This window comes from Pinus tabuliformis, chromosome Q (genome assembly GCF_031772625.1).
Source record: "Pinus tabuliformis cultivar Carrire ecotype Pingquan chromosome Q, CPIR1, whole genome shotgun sequence".
In the NCBI taxonomy this organism is placed as follows: domain Eukaryota; kingdom Viridiplantae; phylum Streptophyta; class Pinopsida; order Pinales; family Pinaceae; genus Pinus; species Pinus tabuliformis.
The window spans coordinates 1,330,343,009-1,330,353,208 of record NC_142296.1 but is presented as its reverse complement, the minus strand read 5'-3'; the positions used below and the strand labels follow the sequence as shown (position 1 = coordinate 1,330,353,208).

At 34.0% G+C, this 10,200-nt stretch overlaps 1 protein-coding gene across 3 annotated transcripts; it reads left to right on the top strand.

Moving 5' to 3' along the window:
* Positions 1-559: 559 nt before the first annotated feature.
* On the top strand, positions 560-5,477 carry LOC149224756 (hypothetical protein At1g04090-like). Of its 3 annotated transcripts, none has more exons than XM_089386242.1 (4): positions 560-1,190; positions 2,147-3,951; positions 4,105-4,211; positions 5,252-5,477. In XM_089386242.1, exons 1-2 carry the CDS (start codon positions 1,070-1,072, stop codon positions 3,829-3,831), a joined length of 1,806 nt encoding a protein of 601 aa, XP_089242368.1. In that variant the 5' UTR covers positions 560-1,069; the 3' UTR covers positions 3,832-3,951; positions 4,105-4,211; positions 5,252-5,477. The 3 variants fall into 3 exon arrangements, with proteins under 3 accessions (XP_089242368.1, XP_089242369.1, XP_089242367.1); XM_089386243.1 differs by lacking the exon at positions 5,252-5,477 and adding an exon at positions 4,381-4,764; XM_089386241.1 differs by lacking the exon at positions 5,252-5,477 and having other exon boundaries at positions 4,105-4,316.
* The last annotated feature ends 4,723 nt before the right edge of the window (positions 5,478-10,200 follow it).

The following is a 10,200-nucleotide window of genomic DNA, read 5'->3' as shown; positions in this document are numbered from 1 at the left end:
ATTTATTATAATTAAGTCGTTAAATTAATGGCGAAGATAAGTTTTGGTTGTTATCAGTTAATGTAAGTTGATTCATCACTGTTATTTAAGAAAAAATATATCATCTAAAATAACTCACTAATAATATATAAAAAATAAAAATTTTTCTAAGTCTTGAAATGTTAACCTGTTTCATTGAAGCTTTTAACTTTTTAAAAAACAATTAACCCAACAAAAACAATTTTCACGCATATTCCAAGCCCAAATCCAGTTAAGATAATATTTGAAAATTTATATAGTTTGCTCTTTATATATGATACTGTTTTTTTAACGAGAGTATTTTTTTTAATATACATGATGGGATATTTTCCTGTTTCTTTTTCCTTTTGACTTGGTGATTGGATTGGGTCCGCTGAAATTTTGACACTACGAGTGCTTTCAGCAGAGGTGCCCGGTAAATTTAAACCCAGAATTCTCAGAGTTCTGAAAACCCAATTTGTCTTTATTGATAGGACTAGTTTACTTACCACCGAGCCCAACTCGCAAAGGAGTGTCCTTCAAAACTATAAATGCTTCGGAGTTAGTAAATACTGCACCCAATCCATTGCCTTGCTTTCAACATGAACCACAACGGCGAAGTGTAAAATCTGACACCAAACAGGAAATATCTAAATGACACGACAAGGAGAGGAGCGTCAGGGAAAGTATCACTGTCCTGAAAAGTAGGATTTGTAGCATTCCAGTCAATGGGATGACTGCTCACCGATCCTGCAACAACTGCCATTGTTAATTTTTTCTCGTGACTTTACCTGCCATTCTCACTTGGCACTTATTCCTTTCTGTTGATCCTGTGATAATTCCGCGGAGACCATAGGTCCTTAATTCTTTGTCAGAAATGTGGGGTTTTCTGCTACCAAAGGAGGCCACTGATCTTCTATTGATAATCAGAGAAATGGGTTCTGCTCAGGACTTTAATTCCTTGCAGAAAACTATGGCGCTATGAGTAAAAACTCATTTAGAGAGTCTGGACAAGGATTATAAATAATTACAGAGTCTGGTTGAATTTTAGATTGAGGAAATTTCGGGAAGAATGTTCGAATGGAGTTGCTCGTGTTGGTTGAGGATTATTGCTGATTGGAAGAGGGGATTGTCCCTGCCTGAGTGCCCCAAGCCCGTCTTGCTACCTGCTACTCTCCCAGCATGGCCTCCCGGTAAGTGAAAATACTGCAATGTGTTTCTGGCTTTGATGGGTTTCATGAATTATGTTCATATCTGGGTTCAATCGGAGCTTCTGAAAGGACTCTCTTCTGTACAATTTCCTTGTGGGTGTTGTCTTGGTTGAATCAGAACTAGAAAAACAAAATTCAGATGTTGTTCTTTCATCACTTTCATGGAAGATAATGTCTTCTTGTGAAGACAGTGCAGAGTTTCTATTATCAACATTACATTTAGTATAAATAGTGATTTGGGAACGTTTTTCTGTGCTTCAGAAGACCATCTACAATTTATGCTTCATGAAGCTATTTACTGGTTCTGATGTCCTGCAATTTGTCTCTTCAGGACATCTGCAATTGGTCTTTGATAAATCCATTTGCAATTTGTGCTTCAAAATCCATTTTTCAAATTCTCTGAGGGGGTTGGTTTGTGATATTCCGAGGGTATGGTTTAATCCGGTCTTTTTGGTTGATACATTACAGTATCCACTCTCTCTGTTCTGGTGATGGCTTTTAAGCGGATTTGTAACTGCAATATTGTAATCTTGCACTTTTTGTTAGTAAAGTCTATCTCCACAGGAAGACCCACTTTCAAACTCTAATGCTTTTCAAGTCTTTCTCGGATACCTACAACGTTTCAGGAAGGAAAGTACATTCTAGTAATAGAAATCAGGAAGGAAAGTACATTGTGTTAATAAAAATCTATCTTCACAGAAAGACCCTTTTTCAAATTCTAGTGCTTTCAAATTTTGCTTTTACATCTGCAGTGTTTCCGAAAGGAGAGCACATTTGTTCAATTTAAGCTTCATGGTCTATCTTCCAACTGATTTTTCAGAAACCTACTAGCCTTTGTAGCTGTGTGCATAAATCTATGTCTTCTGATAAAACCCTCTTCCAAATTGGAATGTACTTTCATTTTTGCAATAACCACATACAATGCCTTGATTTTGTAGGCACGGGATTTGCAAAGGGCAGTATCTATTTGGGGGAGATTGAAGTTGCTCAAGTATCCACATTTGAAAAGGTGTGGAGTTGCTATGATGGAGGGCAGTATGATCAGGGATCCACTTTCTATAAGCCTACTAACTTACCGACAGGCTTTGTCAGCCTAGGCCATATTGTACACCCTAACTGTTTGCCTCTGCAGCGATGGGTTCTTGTGGTCAAGGAGACTAATGTTTCTGCAAAACTGTCATCTCAATATAAACATTCCAACAATGCATTGGAAGCCCCTACTGCTCCTTTGTTATTTTCGCGAGACTGTGAAAGGACTTGTGAAACAGGACAGCGTCCAGCTCTTGCTAAACCACTGAATTATACTTTGGTTTGGAGTAGTGAATCCTGGCCTGGGAGCCAGGATGAATATGGTTACATTTGGTTGCCTTATCCCCCTGAGGGTTACAGGGCCTTGGGCTTTGTTTTTACCAATACACAAGGCAAACCCTCTGTTGAGGAGGTGAGGTGTGTTAGGGCAGATCTTACAGAAACATGTGAAACCAGCGATGTCATTTGGAGTACGGATACAACCTCTCCCAAATTCCCTTTCAGTGCCTGGGATATGAGACCAACTGAGCGTGGAATGCTAGCCCAAGGAGTGTGTGTGGGTACTTGCTACTGTAACAATTCTTTGAATGCAGACAACACTCTTCCTGTTTTTTGCTTGAAGAATGTAAATTATGATCTGAGTGCAATGCCCAATCTTGATCAGGTTCATGCATTGGTGAAACATTATGGCCCAACAGTTTTCTTCCATCCAGACGAGGTTTACCTTCCTTCATCAGTGAGCTGGTTCTTTGAAAACGGTGCATTGTTATGCAAAACAGATACCCAAACTACTGAACACATTGCCAGCGATGGTTCAAATCTACCCAAAGGTGGGTCGAATGATGGAATGTATTGGTTGGATTTGCCAGATGATGGCCGTGCAGATGAAGTTAAAAGGGGAAATCTGGAAAGTGCAGAGGTATATGTGCATGTTAAGCCCATGCTAGGAGGAACATTCACAGACATTGCAATGTGGGTTTTTTGTCCCTTCAATGGTCCAGTCACTGCCAAGGTTGGGATTTTCGATCTACCACTTGGAAGAATTGGACAGCATGTTTGTGATTGGGAGCACTTTACTTTACGGATAAGTAACTTCACTGGTGAATTATGGAAAATTTATTTCTCACAGCACAGTGGTGGTGAATGGGTCAGTGCCTCAGATTTGGAATACATGGAAGGCAATAAGGCAATAGTCTATTCTTCAAAAAGTGGGCATGCAAGCTTTCCTCATCCAGGAGATTTTCTTCAGGGTGACAGTAAACGTGGAGTGGGTATAAGGAATGATGCAGCCCAAAGCAAATATTCGCTTGATACAAGCAAAAAATATCAAATAGTTGCAGCAGAGTATATGCAATCACTCCCATCACATGACATTCCCTCAGAGCCATGCTGGTTGCAGTATATGAGGGAATGGGGTCCTACGATTGTGTATAACTCGGAAGCAGAGATACGTAAGATACTGAAATATCTTCCCTCTAAACTGAGGCATGCTGTGGAAGAGATTCTTGATAGAATGCCATATGAGCTTGGAGGTGAGGAAGGGCCAACAGGGCCCAAAGAAAAGGACAACTGGGAGGGTGATGAAAGAGACTAAGCAAGTACTCTGTAAAAGCAAATAGATGCTGTGCTTCATTTTTTCACAGACTTTACTACAATCTTTCCATAAGCATTGATTTGTAATCTCAGTGATTGAGGGATGACGGTAATGGCTGAGGTAATATTTCATGGTTTGAAGTTTTCCTCTTGCTAACTATTTAAATATATCACCTCAATTTTACTGTTAGACAGAGGAATTATATTTGATCTGTAAACAATTCATTGCTTGATTTACAGATTTTGATTTTTTTCATTTTGTTTTTTTTGTCAGATTTGATATGAGATTGCTTTCAAACTTTGGGTTCCCTGGTTGCCCCACCATAGCTATGAGGTTCAGATGCTGTCAGTAAATAATCTCAGGACGCTGCAACTTTTCCTGTAAGCATGCCTTGAAACATTGGTGACCAATTTCTTAGTATCTTAAGCAAATAATTTTATGATATCTCTATTCTTATGCAGTCAACTAATATATATATTTATAAATGTCATGTTCCAGTGATCAGTTTGTTAAAAAAACTATCTTTTTCAATGCTGTCATTCTATATAGGATCAATATTATGCACAAGAAAGGAGTGTTGTTGAAGTCTAAGGTTTTCTCTTGACAGCCAGATAATTAGAATTTGACAGGAAATGATCTACATGTGTCCTATATGATTTGCAGGCCTTTTAATTTATGGATAACATAGTTTAAACTTTCTGCCCTGAGATCCTAAGTAGTATTTAGTTCTACAAAATTGGAATAAGTTCAATTGCAGGCTTATGAGGATCTCAAGTAGTATTTAGTTCTACAAAATTGGAATAAGTTCAATTGCAGGATTGTCTTATGAGTTAAATTGAAACTATTGAATTTGCTTTGCACTGAACTTGGATCTGGCTACTTCATGTCTTTCTCCTTTTGCTCATTCTGATCAAGAGTCAACACATTAATACACTCTTGCACTCTATCCTCCTTTTTTGTTTTGGATATAACATTTATTCAGTGTTTTGTTTGATCATGTTATATTTTGCTTTATGCATCCCTGTTAGCTTAGGGCATCCTCACAGATTAATATCACGGTTTGTTTCTGTCAGCTTCATTGACCTTTCTTTTTTGTCCTCTGTTAAAGTTTGATTAAGTTATTCTATCTTATTAATCTTGTTGATCATTGTGAAATGGATAAAAGTATTTTAGTATTTGTTTGAGATTATCTTTCAGATTAATTATATCGAATAATTTTATGGTGAACCTTTGGAATTTACCAATAAAATTCATCTTCAAGACTAAGATGAAAAAACAAATCAATCAACATGCTTACATAACAACAAAATAGATCAAGTAGTTTAACATTTACTGTAAATTACTAAATTATACCCTCGTTATGATTATTCAACTAAGTTTCACCTTCTATGATTATGGAAATAATTTTTTTATTATGCAGGATGAAGCAGCCTTAACACCTCATCCATCTCGCTTTGTGATTAGAATTGGAGATATACCTATTTGATGGAAGATGCTTTCATTCACTCTCGCAAATTTGCAGTCAGGCTACAACATCATTTTCATTTCGTTTAATCTTTTCCAGGGTTCATTTCGTTTAGTCTAAATTTGAAGTTACTTCTATATTAGATTTAAAATATTATTAATAAAATATATTAAATTTAAAACGTGTTTATCAATTCACTTATTGTAAAATTATAAATATATGTTTTCTTTTTGCTGATATTAATAAGGTAACCAAACTATGGAAATGTAATTATGAGAGCTGAACAATAAAAAACTATAAAATTATAAATATATGTTTTCTTTTTGCTGATATTAATAAGGTAACCAAACTATGGAAATGTAATTATGAGAGCTGAACAATAAAAAACTATGAAAATGTAATGATGATAGCTGAGCAATAAAAAAATCATAAGTTTAGTGACATCACACAAATAGACACATTTATTTGAAGGTTTAGAAAAATGGGAGAGAAATAAATTAATAATGACATATAAATATTTAAGAATACATTGGGAGAGAAATAAATTAATAACGATACCCATGGAAATTTTTATAGCAAACTAATTGTGAATAAGAAATTTAAATTTTTATAGCAAACTAATTGTGAATAAGAAATTTAATATTTCTTATGGTTTAAAAATATATATCTTTTGATTTAAAAAGCAGAGCATCTGGAAACTTTCTTATAGGAAACTGGTTGTGAATAATAGATTTATTATTTTCTATGGTTTCAGAATCGTCATAGGAAACTGGTTGTGAATAATAGATTTATTAATTTTTATAGTTTTAGAATAGCTGTGTTTTGATTTAAAAGTAGAGGAACCAAATTTGCTAATATTGTGGCCTAGCAAAGTGAACCCTCAGTTCAATTTAGGCATATTATCATGAGAATCTCCCAGCTTTTTGAAGGCTTCATCACATGTCATCTGTAGGCTCTAATACTACGGGCCACCAAAACGGTAATGTAATTTACAAATTCCATTTTCAAAGTAATTTTGTAATTATTAGCACCTATTTCATCATTCTCTCATGTCTACTTACAAAACCATAATGTAATTTGCAAACTCCATCTTCAAAGTAATTTTATAATTGCTGGCACTTATTTCATCATTCTCTCACGTCTACATACATGCTCACACAAAGTGCTCTCCTCACTTACACTAGGTGCTCTCTTCACCAGATCTCACCTTTGCGTTGTGCCTCTATATCTTCTGAGGAAATCTTCATGTACTTGGGTCCTTTATTTCTTCTCAGGAAATCTTCATGTATGCGGGTCAAATCCTAATTGGGCTTCTCTATGTAAGCTTTAGCCTCAACATAGAGTGTGTCAGCATATGCAACTCACTTCCTTATATAAGCCACAATACCACTTCTTAGTAAAAACCAGTGATAAATAAACCAATAATAATACATAAATAATTAACAACACACGAGCAACATAATTTATGCAAATAATATATCTTCTATTCCTCAAATAGTTAAGCTAGCCAACATCTTCGCTTGGCGAAGTGAGCTCTCAACCCAACTCAAATATATTACAATGTAAAATCTCCATGCTTTTTAGAATCCTCCATCACATCACATGTAATCTGTAGACTTTAATACCGTAAGTTACAAAAACCATATACTCAAAAAACTTCTATCACATAAAATCCATAAATTTTAATACCATGAACTACCAAAACTATATACTCAAAACCACCCTTATACAAATAAATGTATATTTATATATATATATATATATATATATATATATTACAACTTGATTTAATGATGCAAATAATGTATCACATATATTTAAAAGCAAAATTCTAAAGTTTTAATCCAAATTCTAAATTTTCATCCAAATTCTAAATTTTCACTGAGATAGATAAAGCCAGTGTAACTTATAAGAGGTATATTTGTACATATAATCCAATTCGAAAGCAAATTTTGATGAGAATATTTTTATAATTTAAAAAAAATGATATTAAAAATATTAAAAATTGAAATAATTTTATGTATTAAAAAAATTAAATTTTAATGATTTTAAATGTTTATATTATTTTTTTTTTTTATAAATTTTATATAATAAATATTTTTGTAGTGTAATTTAATTGTTAAGATATTTTTTTTGGTTATTTTTGTTTTAAATTTATTGAGGATTTGTTAGAATCCCAAGTTTAAATTGGGTAATTTAAATAATCTGAATATTTTATTTTAGGAGGTTTTAGTGGTGCTGAATTTAGTTATGCATTTTAAATAACAAAATATCACGATTTGACTCAAAATTATATTGGATATTTATGAAGAAAAAGATAAAAGCATCCAATAGTTAAACTGCACCTATAATAAACAAATATACTATAATCATTTGTATAATAATGAACTTTTATTATCTTTGAAAAATAAATAAAGATATAAATGAATATATAAATGAATGATTTAAATATTTATTATTTTAAAGGACTTTGGATATATATATATATATATATATATATATATATATATAGAGAGAGAGAGAGAGAGAGAGAGAAGGGGGGGGGGGGATGGGGGAGTTGGGGTGGTGTTGATAGCGCAAGGGGATGAGTTGGGTGTTGGATGACGTGTCTTAGCTTTGGGCCATAGTTGCCTCCAACGCGCCCTACCTCATGTTAAACATTAAATACTTGCCTCAAACCTTCAATTTTCCACCTTGCATGACATTCAACACTGATTTCAAACATGTGATGGGCATCTCTAGGTTGGGAGTAGGATTTTCCATAACCCTTCTCTTTGACATGCTTACCATTTCGGTTTTGGAAACTCTTCTTTGGTTGTTTCCCTAGGCTAGCATGACCTTGGGCAATAAATTCTCCATGTTAGGATCGATGCGAGGGAGCCTCCCTTAGGCCTTCCTCTCACCTTCACTTGCATTGGAATGTGGGGAGGAGTACCCTATGGTGTTTTCTAGTTCGACTTGCACTTGATAGGAGCGATTTGGCATGTTCTTTGCCTTGGATGTCCTATGGTCGTTGGTCTTCACTTGTGTCTGCCCCGCTTGACTATTTCTTCCTCTAAGTGCAATGGCTCACGAACAAGCATGAAGTAGGCATGGTGGAGGAGGATGGGGAAAAGTTGATGTTTCTAGGGCTTGCTTTGTGGTTGAGGCTTCAACATGCAACTATCAAACTCATATGCCCCTAGAAATTCGACTGGAAATCTATGAGGTTAAGGTGGAGGCTTGACAAGAAAGGCTTAGCGTGTTGGACTCGTAATTGTTGGATGGATTGACATCTTGGATGCTTGATATGAGCAACAACGAGGGAAGCCAAAACCATATCTATACATAGTTGATTTACACTGACATGTTAAGATTCTCATGTGGAAAGTCTTGGTTGATAGGCATGAGTCCAGGGACAATATTCTAGAAAGGTTTGATGAGTTGAAGGAACTTCTCATCGACATGGAAGGACGACTTAAACGTCTTGAATTGGGCATGCCTCTAGGCCCATCAACGCTGCCCTCCTACAAGAATGTTGGTCATTCTATTGACTCAGACACTTTTCAATCTGCATGATGTTCAAGTTCCTTTTTGCTAAAGTTCTGCTATGATGTTAAATAATTCAATGTTTACTATCTCTATTATCACTACTTTCTTGGGTGGTTTTTCTTAGAAATGGGATCATGCACTCTTTTTGGCACACAACTTTCATACTATAGAATCACAACTAGCTCACCTAGTTATGGGACAACTTTCATCTACTCTAGTTTATTGATGTTAATTTTAACACTGTGTTGGACACTAATAGGAAATTAGATGTTAACTTTGAGACTCTCTTAGACACTAATAGCCAATAAATTATTCTATCTCTAATGTGGTTTTTTTGAATAATAAACTAACCAAAAATAACCTTTGAGGAAAACTTGACTTTTATATACATACACATAAAATAAAAATATCAATATCTATTAAAAAATTGACCTATACATACACATAAAATAAAAATATCAATATCTATTACCAAAAAAATTTACCTATTGAACCAACTTTGGCAATTAGATATATTCTTTAACCAAACAAATTATTATTATATAACAATATTCGATATTAGATTTATAAATTACTTAGCTCTAGGGGTCCACCGGAGGCACCTTACTTTATGCAGTCAATCAATAGCGTAGGCCAGGGAAAGGCCACCAATTACCTATGCGAGGGAAAGGCTACCTATATACAGGCGAGGAAAGGATGGTAGGCGAGAGAATAGCCTCCTAGATTCACATAAGTAGAAGCATGTCAGACAATACGAGAACAGAACAGTTTATATTTTATATTTATTAATGTTTATAATTTTAATTTAAAAATTTAACATTAAAGATATTAAGTATACATTTAAAAGTTTGCCATTTTTAAGACTTTGGATACATATATTTTCCAACCAAGTAAATTTTAAAGAACCATCTTTATGGATATTTTATCATTTGATAATGACAATCTGAAAATTCAACATCGATTGAATGTAAAACAATTGTTATATATATATATATATCTCTTGAAACCTATCGATGTAAAGAGATTACATCTCATTTATTAAAATTTCACATATTAATTTATTTTATAATTAATAATAATAATAATAATAATAATTTAAAATAATGTTATAATTTAGTTAACTTTTATGATTTTTATTTATTTATTTTAAATGTGGACAATGTGAGATGTATAATGGGATAAGTGTTTTGATGTTTATAATGGATGAATCCCTATCAATGTTTACTCACTATTTAATTTATATGATTGTGCTAGCATATGAGTTAAATAATATTTTAGCCATAGAGATTCATCCCGACTTTACCATGGGGATTTATCCCCACTTTACTATGGAAATTCTCAACTTGTAAATAAATTTTGTTACAATACCATGG

Coding starts and splice junctions, on each gene's coding strand:
- LOC149224756 (XM_089386242.1), top strand. CDS start 1,070: ATGTTCGAATGGAGTTGCTCGTGTTGGTTGAGGATTATTGCTGATTGG. Junction 1,191..2,146: donor TCTCCCAGCATGGCCTCCCG/GTAAGTGAAAAT, acceptor TTGATTTTGTAG/GCACGGGATTTGCAAAGGGC.